Below are 20,852 nucleotides of genomic sequence, written 5' to 3'. Positions count from 1 at the left end.
GTGCCTACCTGGACCCACAGGTTTTGTTTTAATCTGCAGATGATGTCATGCATTTTGGACAATAAATGGCCTCTCATTTTTTTATTTATGACAAATGCTTATTGTCAAATTTATACAATAATTAACATTAAACTTTCACAGTGATTAAGAACACAGGTTTGTGGCTCAGAGAGGCCCCCAAAGTAATCATAAACAAGACTGTTTGCTTTTGATGATTTGAGATAACATTTCTGACAGGTCTGGATGATTTACTGCTCAAGGGAAGAAAGGCAGGCCTAGATTATTAGCTCTTAGATACTTTTCTCTGAAATGAATCAATCACCAATGGTAGAGTTAATCTTACTGGTGTTTGGTTTTGGCCGTTTTGTCTCTTGTTCTAGAATCTCAGGCCATCAGAAATTGTGTCTCTTTTCAGGTCTAGTTAATAATGTTGACTTAATTATTGTGATTTAACAAATCCAGATATAAAACAAATTGGTAATACTTCTCTGACTTTGGTCACTTTGCATATTCCTATAAATGGCAGAATTTGAACCAAGTGAGATTTAGCATCAATCTGACTCCTAGAGTCAGCTTTATAGGGCTCTCCTGGTCATATATTTAGGGTAAGTGAAATCACATCAAATTACTATTTTATCTGTGACAACAGTCTTTTAAAATGCTGGTTAAAGGATAACCAGTTTTAACTTTATTAATGTCTTTGTCCTCTCTTAATTTTTTAAATTAAAAAAAAAATAATGAAGAGAAGCAGAGCAAACCACAGAAGCTGATCTTGGAGTTGAATACACATTTCAATAGCTTGAAAAGACATCAAGGATTAATGATTAACCAGTTCCCTGTAATTTTTATTTTAACTTATTGGATGCCAACAATATACTTGGCAGAACTTTAAACAGGAGGCCCTGGCTTCTCTTTCTGGGCTTAAAAGATTAAGGCAAAAAAAATTACATGGTTCTTTTATTATCAAAGTGAAACTGTCAAATACTGTCAAACACTTTTAATTTTGAAAATTTAGTAACAGCTTTGCTATTAGAAGATTATAATGCTCCATTTACTAAAACAAAACATTTTACTACCTTTATTTATTTATTTCTTTGGTGTGATTGTCGGAGTAAATCCCAGTCTAAATTTTGTGCTTTTCTCTTTATATAGTTTCAAAAATGATGGAAATCAAAACATGCACATCTATTAAATATGTGAGCCTAAGACATCTCCCAGTATGAGAAAATAAAAAACCGCAAACAGTGATGAGATCTTACATGTAAGGAACTGTTTCTAAATGTTTCTAGCAGTGTCAAAGGCTGTGATATGAATTGAAGCTGCAAGGCGGGAGGGGGCATGGAGAAAGGGTTACAAAGTACTTTAGATAGTTGTTCTTTTTAATTGCAATAAACTAGCACCCTGTATCCCCAGGGCCCAATTCCCCCCTCCCTGCCCCCCTAGACAGCCCCACGTGTCATACCAGAGAAATTCTGTGTGAAGAGTGCACCAACGCTGGCCTTTGGATGGTGTTCCTGGACCTTCCACCACACGGTTCCTCCTGATTTGGTCAGCCAGCCAGTTACCACTGCCATTACGCATGACAAATTTATCCAGGAACACTAATTGGCTTTCTGGACCATAAAACCAGTTGTAATTGGAGTCTGCAATAGCCACAGTTCTTTGAAACCCTGGGGTAAGAGGTTTGACAGAATTAAGATAAATGTAAAACTGCATATTCCCATGAAGATCTAAACAATGATTTTTAATGCTGGTTGCAAATTAGAATCAATTCTGTATCCTGGATTAAAAAACCAAAAACACAATGTCCAGGCTTTACTCCTGGTTAATCAGGCCCAGTTAATCAGAATCCCTCTGAAGCCCTTCCACAAATCTTGTGTACAAGTTTGTGTCTGTTATGTGGCAGCTTATTATTGGTAACAGAAATGCCATAGTTCCTAATGCGTATGTATACGGCCCCCTTCCTCATTTTCCAATGTCCATGCTACGTGTAATTATATTTGCGTAGACACACAGGCTATCTATCCTCTGGTGCATGGTGAGCTGCAGAACCTGGAATGAACATCAGCTCTCTTACCAACTCAACCCACGTTCTACGCCAAGATAATGACAGAAGGTGCTTCAATCTTGCACCCAATAAAGTGGAAGTGTTAAGGTTTAAGGGAGAAACTCCATTTCTATAGGAAGAAAACAATTCCCATGGAAGAGCCCGCTAATACATACTGCTGGAAGTTAGAAAATGCAAAGATCATACAGGAATAGGTCAGCAAAACAAAAGCAGGTAAGACTGGATATGATCCAGGTGTCCTTGAAGAATGGGAGGCAACTCTGAGCCAGACAGGAATAAACGGTACTAGAACAGACATTGTAGAGGGAACAAAAAGAGAAATGCTGTTGAGAACAGGCTGACTTTTAACACACAATCCCTTCTAAAAAGATGCCATGACTGTATTTACAGAATTTACAGCTAGTGTTTTCACTTCTACCAGCTTCGTAGATGCTACTGCAAATAAGTCTTATGATAAAATGTGACTTCTGAATCTTCTATTAATCTGTGAATTCCCTGAAAGCAGATGATATGCTTTATTTCTCTTTGAATCCCCTGCCTTGTACAATGCCTGGCATGTAGATGTTTAATAAAGATTTGCTGGATTAACTGGCACAAATACATGCATCTTTCTCTTAGAGGTATTTATACTGTCTTCCAGTTTAGGATGCAGTCAGGGACACAGCTCACAGCAGTGATGCGGCTGGCTGCTAGATCTCAGCTCAAATTACAAAGCAGTGAGACCTCTTCAAGATCCCTTGCTTTAGATGGCCTTTGTTTATCAAGATAAACTACAAAACAGACCTCTCCTCTATCTAAGAATATGCAGTGAAACAATAGGGTTCTGAATGTTAAGTCTCAACTAAACTTTAAGAATCTTAGGGTTCTTTTGCTCTGTAATGTTTTCTAGATAACTAATCCAATAATGGAAGTACTATTCAGTTCATGTGTAAACAACCAGAGCAAAAGATTTAAAGACTGGATTTTTACTAGAGGTCTAGAATCACCATCTAAAAATTGCATTTCACTGGGGTAAAAAAAAAATCCCCATCCTGATGAAAATCTACATCCTAAACTTCTTCAAACATCTTAGTCTTGTTTAGAAATGAGAGTTATAAGGCTGTCCTAGAAATGAATGCGTTCTTGAATCAAATACATCTGTTTTTAGAGCCAGTTCTCTTAGAAGCCCAAGCTACATAGCAACACAGAATTTAGAAGTTTTATAGCAATTCATTTTTTTTGACTTTTCAAATGTTTATTTATTTTTGAGTCATACACAGAGAGAGAGAGACACAGCATGAGCAGGGGAAGGGCAGAAAGAAAGAGAGAGAGAGAGCGAGTGAGAGAGAGACAGAATGCAAAGCAGGCTCTAGGCTCTGAGCTGTCAGCACAGAGTCCAACGTGAGGCTCGAACTCACAGACCGTGAGATCATGACCTGAGCCGAAGTCAGACCTGACTGAGTCACCCGGATGCCCTTACAGCAATTCATTTTTTTATTTTTTATGTAATTTTTTTCAATAAACTGTTTAAAGAAAACACCAAAGCTCCAGCAAATACATAGGTGTAATCTTTCATTTTGAATATATATATAGTTCAGAAATAAAAACTAAAAACTAAAAAATGAAAGAGACTCAAGTTATGATCATACGTCAAGGAAAATTACCATGTAATCATAAATGTTTATATTTTGTGAAGATTCATGAGAAGTAATTTGTATACGTACCCAAGTTTTACATCTACAAAAATAAAAGTACTATGGGGGCTATGAATTGCATCTGATCCATTATGCTCCAAGTTTTAGAGTGTGTAAGTCACAAATCCTCGCATTAATTCCCCGAATGTTCTGGTGATACATAACTCTTGAATTCTTTATTTTTTTGACAAAAAGTCTAACCTCAATATGACTCAAACCTCACATTTCTTCTCCTCATCTAGCCCATTTTCATAATCAGAAACAAACATAATAGCTAATGCTTTCCCACTTTCCCACTTCTGATTCCTCACTGTACCTGGTAGGATGGTTCTATACATAAACGCAAAGTGTTGTTTCAGCCATGGGTGGCCAAAGTGGTTGATATCAAAGTGCCTCTGAACGAGAAACATATACTGGAAGAGGGATCGAGTGGTGTAGCTGCCATAGGCAACTCCTTCATAGAGGGAGCCATCCGTCACCTCTCGGAGCAGGACCAGAGACTTCTCCATGATGGTCAGAACTTGTTTGGTCCATAAGTATGCTTCTTGGAGATACCCTGAAGAATGAAAACACACGGATACAATCACTATGGCTCTAATAAAGCATAAACAAAATTTGGCAAAATGATAGCCGAATAAAACCCTTTGAGTCATCTGGCTAGTTTATATTACAAATGGCATTTTGCAAAACTCCATTTGTCAACATTACAAACAGCATTCTGCTAATCTAGGTTTGGGTCGGGTCCATGATGTGGGTTAAAAAGTTCTTGAATACAAGTCCCTTATTAAATGAAGATAAACCTTGAAAGGAGTACCGCTGTTAAATAAACTGAAACCTCATCACATCTAAGATAACTTTATGTCTATATGTAAAGATCTTGTATATTGAGATTTAATTCAATTTTTATAAATTAAAAAAAATATATCTATTTGTTTTTGGAAGAGACAGAGTGTGAGCGGGGGAGGGGCAGAGAGAGAGAGACACAGAATCCGAAGCAGGCTCCAGGCCCTGAGCTGTCAGCACAGAGCCTGACGTGGGGCTCGAACTCACTAAGTGAGACATCATGACCTGAGTTGAAGTCGGACATTCAACGGACTGAGCCCCTCGGGCACTCCTTCAAGTTTTTTAAAAACTACTACTTGAAAATATTTTTGAAGCTTAATACTTCATACAACTTGCACCATTATTTTATAGGGTTTTTAATAAGCTGCAAATACGATAAAGCCTAAGCAGATAGTCTTCAGTTTGTCCTGTCATTAAAGACAGTTTCTCATTCTTCATGTGCTTTTAGATTCCAGAGGATCTCAAAAGGCAGCACAGCGGGGTAGAGAGACCATTGGAGTGACAATCTCATGGTAAAAATAATCAACTTGGAGTTCTGAACCTACCTAAAATGAGGTCCAAAATTTGGTTCAAGCGCTCAAGCTGTCACATTTTTCAATTTCTGCAACTGAAAAGTAAAGGCCTACGAACTTTATAAAATTCTTTTGACTCAAAAATGCTAGTTTTCTATAATTCTTGCAAGGCTAGCATTTTGGTAACAGTAACAACTCACATTTCTAAAACATTTGTAATCTCCACAGCACTGAACACAATCTTACTTAATCCTTTTAACAATTCAATTAGGCATTGTTACTCCAAAATTACAGAAAGCTTGCCTTGTTCAAGACCTCTGACACATGACTAAAAGTGAACAGGACTTTGATCTGAACCTAGGTCTTTAGATTTCAGGTTTGTTTTGTTTGCTTATATTTAAAACATAGAACCAGTGAGGATAAAATTAAGCTCATTGCCTCCTGATGTGGATGGAGTTTTGTGGCTTCACTCCCACAGACATGTGTGTGATCACCAGTGCCAAACACTGCCACAGCTTACTACATGTGCTGGGGGTGAGGGCTTCCAGGGGCCCCGGGACCACAGACCCCAGCCTAAATCCAAGGTCCTAGGCTATGCAGGACCAGGCTCCCATCTCATGAGGGCAGCACTGTTCTCAGGCTCAGCTTTGCAGAGGTGACTGTTAATTGTACATTGACTCCTCCTATCCAGCTCTACACCTGACATGCCAGTCTTCTGGAGAGTTTTCAGTTTCCATTCTCTAATCATTAGGGTTTAAAATTCCAGGGGTGTCCGGGTGGCTCAGTCAGTTGAGCATCCAACTTCGGCTCAGGTCATGATCTCACAGTTCGAGGACTGCTGGAGCCCCACATCAGGGGCAAAATACGCCAGCACGGAGCCTGCTTCGGATTCTCTGTCTCCCTCTCTCTCTGCCCCTCCCCTGCTTGCGTGCCCTCTCTCTAAAATAAATAAACATTAAAAAAATAAAAATTCCAGTCATCATCTTTTTCTTCTCCATATCTACCATCTCCAACCAGACACTAATGTGATGCTTAAAATCAGGCCTGCTAACTTACTGCTCCCTGATATCGCATTACCTAGCTTTTCCTTATTTTTTCCTTACAACAACCTTGTTCAGGAGACATGAGGCAATGTCTACCTTTGTGAACTTCAAATCTGTCAATATGAGGCGCTGGGATTGTTACTGATGCTATGCTCTGTGTTTATCTACCATCCATATAGACCTTGCCTGGAATGTGCTTCATTATTTTCATTATCCATACCCTGTCAATCTTTCAAAGTTCTATGAACCTTCTCTAACCCACCTAAAGAAGACTGTTTTCCTGAATTCAAACTTAATACACTCAATTGATATTTAACCATAGCTTCATGGTACCTCTTACTTTATTCTCTGTTGCTATTATAACTATTGCATAATCACTTAAACATTTCACATCTATCTTCTTTGCAACTGATGTGTAAACTGCTTATGTGTGATCTTGCGGTCCCTGTGCACCGAGTTCTAATTCTCCCACTTTTGAGATTTTTATGTGAGTCTGCTGAGAACTACCGATACACTAAGCTACCTAGTCAGTATCTCCGAGGCTGGTCTGGAGGACGCAGGATTGTTGAAACAGCCTGTGAGGTAGCCCCTAAAGGTAGTGGGTATGCCAACAAAGCCAGGACTGTAAGCCTGATTATTAACTGAGATGTGCAGGGCCAGAGATTTCACCTCTTCGTCTGTCCAATCGTCTCATAAATGTGTACACTGCTGGGGCACCTGAAAGGCTCAGTCGGTTAAGCCTCCGACTTCGGCTCAAGTCACGATCTCACAGTTTGTGAGTTCAAGCCCCGCATCGGGCTCTCTACTATCAGCACAGAGCCCACTTCAGATCCTCTGTGCCCTTCTCCTCTGCCCCTCCCCAGCTGTCTCTCTCTCAAAAATAAATAAACTTAAAAGAAAAAGGCGTACACTGCCTATGTGGGGGTTCTGTAAGACTGTATCCCATAGTTCTGAGCAACCAGAACTGTAATCACAAAATAAATGCACAATGTAAACTCCTGCCAGGGGAGAACTACACATTTTGATCCAATCTGAACCAGTATTTTCGATGCCTGCATACTTTCTGGAACAATTTTATCTACCACAAAGAATGAAGAAGTAAGCTCTCTTCCTGCTACTAAAGAACTAAACATTTATATAAAGAAATAACACTATATTGGGCTAAAACCAAGGACCCGGGCTGAGACCTAGCTCATCTTGGGTTCCTTCCATCATTTCATGATGATGTCATTCCACAGGCATTGGGATTTATAAATACTTTGAAGGTTTGCATTTTAATCTTTCATTTTTTTAATTAATTAATTAATTTGCATTTTCATCTTTTAAATCTTGTTTGTTTTTGTAAGAGTAGGGGACAAAGGGAGCTAGGATGAAACTCTACCCTCTTAAAGCTTTCCTTAAATTACTATAAATTGAATCTCTATTCCAAGAGAGGCAACAAAATGTAATGGAAAGAGAGTGAACTTTGAGTTTGGCCAGAACTAGGTCCAAATCCCAGCTACCTTATATGGCTAGTGCGATAATTAAATAAAACAGAGACAAGGATTAGCACGTGTCATATGCTTAGGCAATGTTAGTTTCTTTTCCTCTAAGACTAATTAAAAGTGATGGCTGGTTGGTAAGACAAGGGAGAAAGCTAGACTTGAGGAAATCTGATGTTGGATAATCTACAAAATGCATACTAAATCTCATGGGGAAGTAGTCAAGAGTTCTGTTAGATTTGCCTATTCCAAGTATATATTTAGTATCCTAATAATTCACTGTGATCTTAGGGCTGCTTTTCTTAAATACAGTCTTATTTAATCATTTGTAGACTTTCACAGGTGTTGTAATTAAGTCAGAATTATAGAAGCAGAGAAAATGTAGTATCAGCAATTACATAATACGTTAATGCAAAGTAGCTATGTGATCCACAAAAGTCACTTCCAAATTTGAGCTAAATGATCTAGATTGGTTGTTTCAAGTCTTTAGAGAAAAAAAAATAGTGTTGTAATGATAGACATCTATTTGCAAAGAACAGTCATTTCAAATAATAAACCACCCACTTAGGTTTTAAAAAGATGAACATATGGGAAGGGAGAAAAATAAAAAGGGAGAGAGAGAAGGAAATCACAAGAGACTCTTAAAGACAGGGAACAAACTGAGGGTTGAAGGAGAGACGTACGTGGGAGACGGGTAAGATGGGTGACGGGTATTATGGAAGACAGCACTGGGTGTTATGTTTAAGTGCTGAATCACTAGGTTCTACTCCTAAAACCAATATTATACTGCATGTTAACTAACTACAATTTAAATACAAATTTGAATGAATGAATGAATGAATGAATGAATAAAACTAAAAACTCCATTTATCCAGGATGGCTGTCTTCACTGTCAAAATTCTCTGGGAAAATGAATTTTCACCACTGACGGTGTGCTGTAAGGATATGGCTTGGCACAATCAGAAGCCTTACGTAAATAACCTGCAGGCTAATATAACTAGCAGAAATGAGGAAAGAGATGTGTCTCAATTCTCTAAGGGATGTCCTAGGTATTACTTCATCTCATGAACTTAGTTGGGATCTGACTATGAACATATATACTAAGGCTAGGTACAAAAATGCTCTGCTCTCAAGGCAACTGTGACTGATATTGGCTTGGGCATCCCCTCGATTGTGTCCACACGCACCTTGATTCATCAGAACTAGGCTTCCCGTGAGCAAGGCCATGCAGTTGGTGGGTTGGTGATTGTGGAGGTATTGAAATCCCCATCCTCTTCGGTATGAAGTTTCATACATATATCCCGAGACATTGGCAATCACTTCAAGAAACTTCTCCTGCTGTGTCTTACTCAAGTAGTTGTACAAGAAGTCATAGGCAGTGGCAAAACCAACCAGGGAGTGAGCAAGCGGGACTTCATCCCAAGGAGCGTCTTTCACCAGCCTGCAGAGGAAAATCAACCACGTGACTGAGTGCAAGGGTCTTAGAGCGTTCATCCCACTTTTCGAGTATCTGTTTCTTAGAAGGAAAGGGCACCACTGAAGACACAATCCAAGAGGTTTAGTGCCTCACAATTAGCTTCCTTCCACAGTAGACACAAGCATAAGGCTCATCTCATGGGAAAATTACAGAACAAATGATTTTTTTTCTCTTAGATTTCTGGCAACATCAAGATGTTGAGAATTTTTACTTTTGACTTTTTACTTTCGACGAGAGGTAGAAGGATATGGTCAAAGAGATCTAAGGCATATAACATGTAGTGGCAGGGCAAAATTCTCAGGAGTACCCATTTCACCAATACTCACCCTCCCCTTTTTACCTGTGTAAGAGGTTCTCAGTTTTATTCTTAGGGCTTCCTTGCCAAACCAGTGGAACTTGTACATCCCATCTTATTTCCCATAGGCAGGTCAAGGTGAAGGTATCACAGCCTATGAAATCTAGTTAAAGTGAGTGAAATGAACTGATTCTAACTCAGATTTCTACATCTTGTTCTTTCTCTTAAGATGAACTGCACTGCCTTTAGGTCCTTTGAGTAATAACTTCCAGAGAAATGTAAAAGCTGACCTGTGAAATATGAAACCGTCACTTTCTAGGAAGCCAACTTTCTGCTTAACTTGCTACATTATTCTGCAAGTGTTTTAATACTGTGTGGCCCGCATTACAGAGGAAGCTTTTTAAAAGGGATCTTTCACAATCACAATTCTACGGAACTATCCAGAAAGCCCAAACCATCTCAAGATGTATGTGACTAATCTCTAGGAGAAGGACACAAGTGAAGGAAGTGCTGTATGGTTGGGAGGTTGAAGAAAATTCTCGATTGGGGATTAAATGAAAGCTTAATATTTCTATGCCAGGAACCTCCTGACCTCTTGGCAATCTGGTGAAGCCTCAGCCTCTTTCTCAACGCTCTAAAATTCATAAGATAGAATACGTAGGGATATAAGGAAAACTATTACTTTGACATCTAACTATTAATACAGAGTTTTTAAAAATTGCGATCTCTATGCTTCTTTATTACGGCACTAAAAACCAAGATTTAACAGTAGAGATAGGAACTACCATAATTTATAAGTCGTGATGAGCATAAGCAAGAGTGTCTACAATACCTATAATGGGACACGAAAATATCTCTCTGCAACAAAGTTACAAGTTCTCCCAATATTACTATAGCGGTTACCTATGTACATCATTTGGAAGAAATGCTAAATTTCAGTTAGAGTCCGTGAAAACTAAGATGCAGTATTTCTCCCATGCAAACCCCAGAGATCCCAGGACAAGGATACTTAAAAATGTTCTGAAAGGGGCACCTGAGCAGCTCCGTCAGCTGAGCGGCCAACTCTTGATTTCGGCTCAGGTCATGATCCCAAGATGATGGGTTCAAGCCCCACATCAGGCTCTGGGCTGACCATGGAGCCTGCTTAAGATTCTCTCTCTCTTTGCACACATAAAAATGTCCTGAGAGACCACTTCCTCTAGACTATAGCCTTCTTTTAGGAGTTTGTATGAAAGACATGATCTTATGCTGGAGAGGATGTGGAGAAACAGGAACCCTCTTGCACTGTTGGTGGGAATGAAAACTGGTGCAGCCACTCTGGAAAACAGTGTGGAGGTTCCTCAGAAAATTAAAAATAGACCTACCCTATGACCCAGCAATAGCACTGCTAGGAATTTACCCAAGGGATACAGGAGTACTGATGCATAGGGGCACTTGTACCCCAATGTTTATAGCAGCACTCTCAACAATAGCCAAATTGTGGAAAGAGCCTAAATGTCCATCAACTGATGAATGGATAAAGAAATTGTGGTTTATATACACAATGGAGTACTACATGGCAATGAGAAAGAACGAAATATGGCCCTTTGTAGCAACGTGGATGGAACTGGAGAGTGTGATGCTAAGTGAAATAAGCCATACAGAGAAAGACAGATACCATATGTTTTCACTCTTATGTGGATCCTGAGAAACTTAACAGGAACCCATGGGGGAGGGGAAGGAAAAAAAAAAAAGAGGTTAGAGTGGGAGACAGCCAAAGCATAAGAGACTGTTAAAAACTGAGAACAAACTGAGGGTTGATGGGGGGTGGGAGGGACGGGAGGGTGGGTGATGGGTATTGAGGAGGGCACCTTTTGGGATGAGCACTGGGTGTTGTATGGAAACCAATTTGACAATAAATTTCATATATTGAAAAAAAAAAAGAAAAAAAAAAGAAAAAAAAAAGACATGATCTTAATGTTGCCTTCTATGGTCACCTTGCAGAATTCCAACTAACAGTATCTCATTTCCCTTTGTCACTTTTTTTGTCCTCTTAGCATTTGTGTATGTATACATGTATGTATGTGTGATTGCGTATGTACATGTACATGTATATGTATGTGTATATGTATCCTCTACCAGGTGTTAAGTTCTACAAGTGCAGGGTTTTATTTTTGCCTCTATTGTATTCACTATAGGATCCCTAACCCTACAACAGTGTCTGACACACCGCAGATACTCAGTAAACATTTTTGGAAAAAAAGGAAAAAAGAAGGAACAGGCCTACAAAACCAGGCCACACTGTTAACAGTGTGAAGAGTATGAATGAACCCTCCACTTCCAGGGAAAACAACTTATCCTGCAAGCTCACTGTTAGGGAGTTAGGAGCACAGTCTTCACTGACTCCTGGTGGTTGCTAAGCAAGCCAGGCAGAGAGTCCAGGCCATTTGTTTCCCAGCCCCTGTCTCTGCACCATGTCACGATGCATCTATTAACGACAACATACGTACCTGGCCATGGTAGAGCTGACATCAGTGAACCGCTACCATCGCCCCAATCCTGACACATCTGATTGACCAGGGAACTTATTTTTGTAGATCAAAGAACACTTATTATTATAATTCTCATCCTTCAGGAAGTATTATTATGCAATTTATGAAATTAGGCAAACTATGAAATCCCCAAGATGCCCCCATATACTTGCTTATTCCAGGCAGTTCCCAACTCAACAAAATGCTAGTATACTGACTTTGAAAAAAAAGCTGATACCATCCGGCTCATCACTGTATCATTATGAAATCTGACCTGTAAGAGTTATATTTCTAAAAGGTTATCTAAATACTTTACCAATACAATTTGACCCAGCCACAGATTCAAAGTGCAATGATGGGAGAGAGCATATTTTACTATCATGGAAACCAAAGGAAATTTGCTTCTAGCACATGGATAGCCGCAAAGTAACTATCTGATTCAATGTGACTCTCACTACTGGTCAGCAAATCTACTGGAAAAGTTGGTTAAGTGGTGAATCATTAAAAAAAAAGATACAGGTATTAATTTATGAATTTTACTTCAGCTTAACATATCCGTATGTACATACATTCATTAATCTTTTGAAGGTGAGATAAAAGCCTTTTTTAAAAAAAAAATGTGAGGGGCGCCTGGGTGGCTCAGTCGGTTGGGCGACCGACTTCGGCTCAGGTCATGATCTCACAGTCTGTGAGTTCGAGCCCCGCATCGGGCTCTGTGCTGACAGCTTGGAGCCTGGAGCCTGTTTCAGATTCTGTGTCTCCCTCTCTCTCTGACCCCCCCCCCCCCCCGCCCCGTTCATGCTCTGTCTCTCTATGTCTCAAAAATAAATAAACGTCAAATAAAAAAAATTTTTTTTTAATTAAAAAAAATAAGTAAATAAATAAAAAATTTTTAAAAATGTGAGTCTAAAGATTGGTTTCATTGTTCTTTCCTGCAAAGAACACACACAACACATCATCCTAATTGCAAGCTTTAGTTTCTTTATAATATAGAAATCAAAGATATTTGTGAAGGAATGCAGAATCCTTCCAGATTTGCATGTTTTTCCCTAACCTTTTACAAATCTCATCCACAGTAAATTATATGATAGCAATCTTTTACAGTAAGTCATTCCAAAGCATTTAAGTTAGTTTTAGAAACACTAAGTTTTTTCTTTTTGAACTCCTACTTACTCACATAATATTAAAATTGTGTAACTAAAGTATTGATGGCATTGGCATAAAGTCATTTGAGAATACAACTGGTATTTGCAAAAACACTTCACTCTGCTGGTGGGAACAGAGATGAATGGACATAGCAGAGGACAGCTGGCCAACCTTGACATTCAGCATTTTGTGAGAGTTGCTGCCAGATGACACAAGGAATGGAGGCTAATTTCACTGGCGAGTCAGTTAAGAGGGGGGTTAGAGAAATGTTTACTGTAGCCCTCTTTTTATAAAGTATACCTTCTTCCCTTACGGGCCATTCTTAAAGTAAGGTCCATGGATCTCCAGGGCCTTAGAGACTCTTTGAGGAAATCCTCAAGTAAAAATTAGTTTCCCGATAATACAAATACGTTATATGCTGACATTTGCACTGATGGTGCCACAGTACTTACAGGTTAAAAACACTGGCACCTTAAGCAAGAGTCCAGCAGAGGTACCAAACTGCTCTAGCAATCCTTGCCTGATTCTGCATACTGTCATGAACTCTAAGCTACACACACAGACACACACATAGGCCAGTTTCACTTAAGAATATTCTTGATAAAGGGGGCACCTGGGTGGCTCAGTCAGTTAAGTGTTTGACTTAGGCTCAGGTCACGATCCCACAGTTTGCAAGTTTGAGCCCCGCTTTGGGCTCTGTGCTGACAGCTTGGAGCCTGCTTGGGATTCTCTGTCTCCCCCTCTCTCTGCCTCTCCCCTGCTTGTGCTCTCTCTCTCTCCCTCAAAAATACATAAATATTAGGGGCGCCTGGGTGGCGCAGTCGGTTAAGCGTCCGACTTCAGCCAGGTCACGATCTCGCGGGATCCGTGAGTTGGAGCCCCGCGTCGGGCTCTGGGCTGATGGCTCAGAGCCTGGAGCCTGCTTCCGATTCTGTGTCTCCCTCTCTCTCTGACCCTCTCCCATTCATGCTCTGTCTCTCTCTGTCCCAAAAATAAATAAACGTTGAAAAAAAATTTTTTTTAAATAAATAAATAAATGAATAAACATTAAAAAAATTTTTAAAAAAGAATATCCTTGATAAAGTGTGAAGATTATTAATTTTATCAAATCTCAAATCTTTGAGTATATCTCTTTTCCATATTCTGTGTGATGAAATGAAAACTATGTAAAAAGCACAGTGGACACCAAAGTGCAGTAACTATCACAACGAAAAGAAACTATGCATTAAGAGCTGAAGTAGCTCCTTTTTTTTTTTTTCCATGAAACATCATTTTTATGTGAGAAAATGACAAACTGACAAATTGCAATTATTTAGACTTAGGTATTTAAGTGGAAGTTTTCTTGAAGATGAAGAAGCCTGCCGGCTCAAAGAAAATTGAAAGCCTTTGCTGCCAATGACTAAATTGGAGCTTCCAAGAGAAAATAAGAATTTTAGAAAACGTGTATCTACCATGTACTTAAGAGTTTACCAATACATAAAAGTTTTTCTGATGAGGTCAGTAATAACATATGTGATTTATTTTTATACTGTATAACTAAATACATCAACACTTGGAAGACTGGAATAACTCAGCAAGCAAACATTCAAAATAAAAAAGGCAAGGTATTATAAAACCATGCGCAGATAAAAGATCCCCTGGACGTGCAAAATCTACCAATGGATTAGTCTACTAATTAAAAGATGGGAGTTCATTAACATGGCTTCAGATCCCATACTTTTATGAATCAGAGTCCATTTAAAACCAACTTTTATGCAACTACTACTCGTCAAGTTCTAGTATAGAATCAAAGAATGTCCATAATTTTCTGAAAAGATTCTTAAAAACTCTGTCCTTTTCAAGCACATATTGATATGAAGCGGTTGTGTTTTCTTCATATATAGAAACCAAAACACCACACTGCGACAGACTGAATACAGCAGACATGAAAAATCTGCAAGAATGAGCAACCAAGATCTCTTTCGTGCTAAATGCTTTGTTTTAAAAAAGTATAGTTATTTCTTCCTAAAATTATGTTAATGTTAATACAAAATGGACCGCTCACCCTAAAAGGAAAAAAAAATGAACCTTTAAAATGAACGCATACATATTTTAAATATCTTTCAGCTTTAATTTTTAATATAGTAAATATCAATAGGTATAGTCTTCACAAAGCTCTTTGATGTTTTCATTAATTTTTAAGAGTGTAAAAGAGTTCTGACTCTAAAAAGTTTTTAAAAAGCTGCCTAGACCACTTTCAGAGATAAGTTTAAGCGAATTTATGTGAAACAGAAGGATATGAACCCAAAAATGAACTATCAATGGCCTAGGTTGGGGGTACGGTGTTGGTGAGGAGAGGAACAGAGGTTATCAAGATGCGCTGCTTCCATGAATCAAGATGGCTACAAAAGGAAGAAAAGTGGCATAAAAATCTTTCCAAAATGCAATAGCTTCATTGATCCAAATTTTTATAATAGTTTTATATGAACAGACTGCCTCCATTATCATAAACGCCTTTTGAACCATCTATTATGCACAGAGTACAGTGGGCATTCTAAGAAGTCATACTTAAAATTGGACAGTTCACTTGGTAAAACGAGTAAAAAGAAGCTTAATAATAATATTGGCATCTATTTTTATTTCTATAGATTTATGATCAAATGACTGCATTTACATTTTTTTCTTATAGCTCTACTAGATACATAGTCTTTCAAAATAACCATCTGTGAAAAGATTAACATTTAGTATTACAAGGGTCACAGAATACTTTTATGTTATTTCATTTACACAAATACTGTTAAGGTAAATGCTTGGAATAACAGAAGTTTGGTGTTTAAAATCTAAGAGGGGTCAAAAAATCACTGATATTTATTTAAATGAATCAATAGTATAGAAAAAATAAATACTAGAAACAATGGGACAACTCGTAACTCCCTTTACAATGTTATCATGGTTATTAGTCCTGTTTTCTAGCACATTTTACAGCCTAACAATTTTATGTCATACTTTTCCCTATGTAACTATATCTTGAAGGTCATGATTTGATCCATGGTATAGGCAAATTTATACATTTTTATAAGCATGTTTAAATGAAGCTCTACTGCTTGTTTAGCTTTTACAAAAAGCAGAACTCAAAAACAATCCTTTTTCTCATTTTGAGGTAACATTTAGTTTTATTAACCTATAAAATATTTAGTAAATTCATACAGAAGATTCATGTTAAAAAATCTGGCTTAGGGGCTTTCGGGTGGCTCAGTCGGTTAAGCATCCAACTTCGGCTCAGGTCACGATCTCACAGTTCACGAGTTCGAGCCCCATGTCAGGCTCTGTGCTGACCCCTCAGAGCCTGGAGCCTGCTTTAGATTCTTTGCCCCTCCCCCGCTCCTGCTCTGTCTGTCTCTCTCTCTCTCTCAAAAATAAACACTAAAAAAAATTTCTTTTTATGTTAACAGAATCTGGTTTTAGACACTTGATATTTATAGCAATATAAATTTAAGAAAAATGAAAGAAGCTTTAAAATAATTAGGAATTTAAATGTAGAACATAGCAATGAACACTTCAGAAATTATTCCCAAGGGTAAACTTTACAGGCTGGAGCAGTACCAACTTCACTTTTACCAGCTTCATGGCTGTTGTGTCTACTGTATATTAGCCACACCTCTGCCTACTGTGTGCCCTGGGTCACACACCCAAATATGCCAAAATAAGGTCAATTCTACCTTAAGATGTAAATTAGTCTATTCACTCTAAAAGCACCCTGAAGACAGCAATCTGATAGAAAGTCATTCAGTTTTCAATCAATTGCCTTTGTGTGCTTAGAAACAACTTCCAATAAGTTAGGAGAGTCATGTAGTACCACTGTTTTTAAAACATGACTAATGGCAGCTGTGATTCATCTTTTTTCCTTCCGTAAGTTAAACATGAAAACTAACTATGAATGTTAAATGTCAGTAATACATTAAATATCGTAAGTTATTCCTATAAAATTTAGCCAAAGGAAGTGGATTTCTAAGCCATGTGGCCTTGCCTGTGAAGCACATTGGGGCCTCGACAGTGACTTTCCAAGGAGAGCAGAATAAACCTGGAATTTAGAGAGACTTGATGTGGGGGCCTCTGAGTGGGTGGCCAGGTATCCAAGGGGCACATTCAGCTAAATTCTGGCCTGCCTTGGTGTCCATATTCCAAGTGTTTGATCAGGTGCCTAAGAGTGGCATTTGCATCATCAAGCAAAATTCACTATTTATAACTGGGAGGAAACAGAGATGTTGTACTTCATATTAAGCACATGGCATGTGCCAAGCCCTTTATGTACTTTATTTCATCTCATCTTCAAAACTCACATTAGGTATTACATGTCCATTTTATAAGCTGTAAAAGTAGTATTTAGAGACAGGAAAATTACATGCTTAAGATCACACAGTTAAGTTAAATGGTGGAGCCAAGAATGGCATCCAAGATCATCTGAATCTAGAATCATTTTACTTCTTTGTGAGGAAAAGCACAGTGCTTTCAAAGAAAAGTCACCAAGTTTGCAATAAGAACCCGGCCAGAAGAAAGTGCTAGAGTTAACAGACCTACCAAGAGCGAGGCAGAAGGGCACTTAGGCTGAAATACATTACAGGGTTCCAAGTCCTGCCATTTTCATGACACCAAGGCAGATACAAGGCAAGAAATGTGGGGGGAAAAAGGCAGACATTAGAAGAGATACCATGATTCTGTGTCCATATGGTTGCTCAACACCCACCCAAGGAACATGAGATACCAATCATGAAGAATGCCTGAAACAACTCTTTCTCTCTCCACAGACATCCACTGAGCCTGGGGCTCCCAATATTCTACTCCAGGTACGGTTGGTGAAGGGGATAGTGGGCCTGAACTTGCATGCTCAGAACCTTTAGCCCCTTAAGCAGGACAGGGCTACAATAAACAGAAATGGTCAGTGAGCTTCCTTTTTAACATCTACTTTATTCCCTACTTGGTAAAAAGTATTGCTGGAAGGAATATATATACATTAAGAGATCTTCAGGAAAAATATCTTATCACCCCTAAAAAATAAAAGACATTTTCTCCCACTATCTGTATTTCTATATTCATTAAATTACTAGATTCAGTACAGCAAAACATTACCACTTAATTTCATTTTAAAGATGAGAATTCAGTATCCCAAATTTTAAAATCTAAAATACAAAAATTTAGTTTAGGTTGGCTTCACTCAAGCAGAATATTGAGGAATCACTTATGTGAAAGTAGAAATTAAAGAGAATATTCTTTTTTACTTAAAAAAATATTCTAAATAATGTGTAGAGAAAATTAATTAATTTGAATGTCAAAATATACCAAGCTAAATGAATAGTGTTGTTAAATGGGAAAAGGCACTGCTATGCCATTATTCCAATGTTTAGTTCACTGACACAAGTCTTAACCAAACATCCAAGTGTGCCATCCAAGCATAATCTATTTAAATAGAATCAAGTAGCTTTTATGATTGAAATCCCTTTTAGCTGACCAGTGGGCTAGTGTCCAGCCTGGGCTAGTGTCCAGCCTGAAAAGATAAGGCGGAGAAACATGATAGGCAAGATGATTCGAATTTGATAACAAGACCTCTGTTTCATTGGAATGGCAGAGCTCAAAGGACCCTAGTCCTTACCTATCAAATTCTAATGAGAAACTATCAAAGAACCCATTATAATGGAAAAACTGTGAAACCTACAAAGAATAGGAGAGAATAACACAGACTTGCCTATATTGTTCACAAAGTCTATTCGAATGATTTTTGCACATTTAAAAAAGTATCTTGGTATTTTATAAGTAGAAACACACTTACATGTTACACACATACACATTTATACGTTAACAATGTAAAATACGTTTCAAAGGGTTCAGCAGGACAGCTTATTGCGTCATTGCTTCAGTCAATGACTATGCAAGCATACAACGATCATGTAAGAAACAATGCCTTAAAATCGTCAACTTGATTACAAAAATTAAGCATGCAAGAATAGCCAAGGAGGTCAATTAAAAGAACAATGATGGAGGGTAACTAGCTCAGCAGAGAAGAAAACATGCTCTAAAGCTTCACTAATCAAAACAGAGTGGTACTGACATATGAACAGAAAGACACACAAATGAAGCAAAACAGAAATGTGGAAATTTGGCACATGATAAAGGTGGCATCAAAAATCAACAGGAAAAAGAAGTATCTTTAAACAAGTTTCTTGGAACAACTGGACAGTCATTTGAAAAAAGATAAAACTGAATCCAAACCTCATGGAATACAACAAAATAAACTCTAAATAAATTAGGCCTCTAAATGTAAAACATGAAATCACAGTACTCTTAGAAGAAAAAATGGATGAATTCCTTTGTGACCTAAGGAAGGAAAACCTTTCCAACCATGACTCAAAAACAGAAAGCACAGAAAAATAAAGTGATCGTTTTGGCCATATAGAACTTTAAAAAGAACTTTTGCATAGGGGAAAAAAATACCACAAGCAAAGTCAAACACAAATAAGAAATTGGGAAAAAATACCTGCATCATATATCTTGAATACAACTACACTTATCCAAACATACAAAAGACTCTTAAAATAAAAAAAAAAAATCATAATGTCATTAGAAAAATGAACAGAAGACAAGACAGTTAACAAAAAAGAAAGGCAAATATATGTGCCCTCCCAAATTCTCATCTCACAATAAAAGAAATGTAAATTAAATCAACAATAAGGTAACATCCAGATTAGTAAAATATCAAACTATGACAAACACTCTAGTAAAAGCTGTAGAGAAATGAGGTCACTGTCAAAATGCTGTTAGAGGTGCAAAATAGTACAAATCCTATAGGGTAGAGTTTAGCAATAATTTAACAACATTATATAAACATTTTATCTTTTGACCTACTTCTATTACTTACAGAAATACAGCTCCACAAAGACAAAAGCACATATGTATAAGGTTGTTTTCTCAAGGATCGTATGTAATAGGATTCTGATATGGCACATTGTGAACTATGTAAATGTTTCAAATATTTCAAATTAAATATATGTCAAATAAATACTAAAGTGAAATGAATGTTTGGGATTTGATTCAAAACGAAATGAACAAACAGGGCAATATGTTCCCCAAAAGAATGAGGTAAATCTCTAGGAAGCAATCTTAATGAAATACAGATGAATGCTTGCCTGATAGAGAGTTTAAAATAATAGTCATAAAGATGTTTACCAAAGTCAGGAGGGCAATGTATGAAATAAGTAAGCATTTCAACAAAAAGAAAATATTAAAAGTACCAAATGGAAATCACAGGGCTGAAAAATATAACAATGAAACCAAAAAATTTGATAGAAGGATTCATCAGCAGACTAGCTCAAGTGGAAAAAAGGAACAGTAAACGTAGAGACAGGGTAGTGGAATTCATCCAGCCAGAGAAGAAAAAAAAGAAAAAAAGGAAAGATAGCTTAAGGGACTTAAAGGACACTATGAAGAGGACCAATAGAAACATTATAGGGGTATCAGAAAGAAAAAAGGGAGAAAGGGACAGAAGTTTATTCAAAGAAATAATGGCTAAACTGGGGGAGAAATGAACAGACATCCAGATACAGATAGCTCAAAGGGTTAAAAAAAGATGAATCTAAAGAGACCCACAAGATACATTTAAATTGTCAAGAATAAAAGATAAAGAAAGAATCATAAAGTAGCAATAGAAAAGTAAGTCGTTAACATACTTAGGAGACCCCCTATGAGCAGATTTATCTGCAGAAACCTTTCAGGTCAGAAGGGAGTGGGATGACATATTCAAAATGTTTTAATAATAATACTAACAACAACAACA

At 37.7% G+C, this 20,852-nt stretch overlaps 1 protein-coding gene across 6 annotated transcripts in view; it reads right to left on the bottom strand.

The window, feature by feature from the left end:
- The window catches only part of DSE (dermatan sulfate epimerase), a 99,953-nt gene that overhangs the window by 19,447 nt on the left and 59,654 nt on the right, over positions 1 to 20,852 (bottom strand). For 5 of the 6 annotated variants that reach the window (XM_047860753.1, XM_047860749.1, XM_047860751.1 and 2 more), the window contains 3 exons: positions 8,808 to 9,061; positions 4,058 to 4,297; positions 1,463 to 1,670 (listed from right to left, as the gene is read on the bottom strand). In XM_047860753.1, the coding sequence (XP_047716709.1) occupies positions 1,463 to 1,670; positions 4,058 to 4,297; positions 8,808 to 9,061 (702 nt within the window). Of the gene's footprint in view, positions 1 to 1,462; positions 1,671 to 4,057; positions 4,298 to 8,807; positions 9,062 to 20,852 lie in introns of those variants that run through there. The other variant, XM_047860754.1, reaches the window with a different exon arrangement.

This window comes from Prionailurus viverrinus, chromosome B2, assembly GCF_022837055.1.
Source record: "Prionailurus viverrinus isolate Anna chromosome B2, UM_Priviv_1.0, whole genome shotgun sequence".
In the NCBI taxonomy this organism is placed as follows: Eukaryota; Metazoa; Chordata; class Mammalia; order Carnivora; family Felidae; genus Prionailurus; species Prionailurus viverrinus.
The sequence above is the reverse complement of the archived record's forward strand: the minus strand, read 5'-3'. Positions and strand labels throughout refer to the sequence as shown.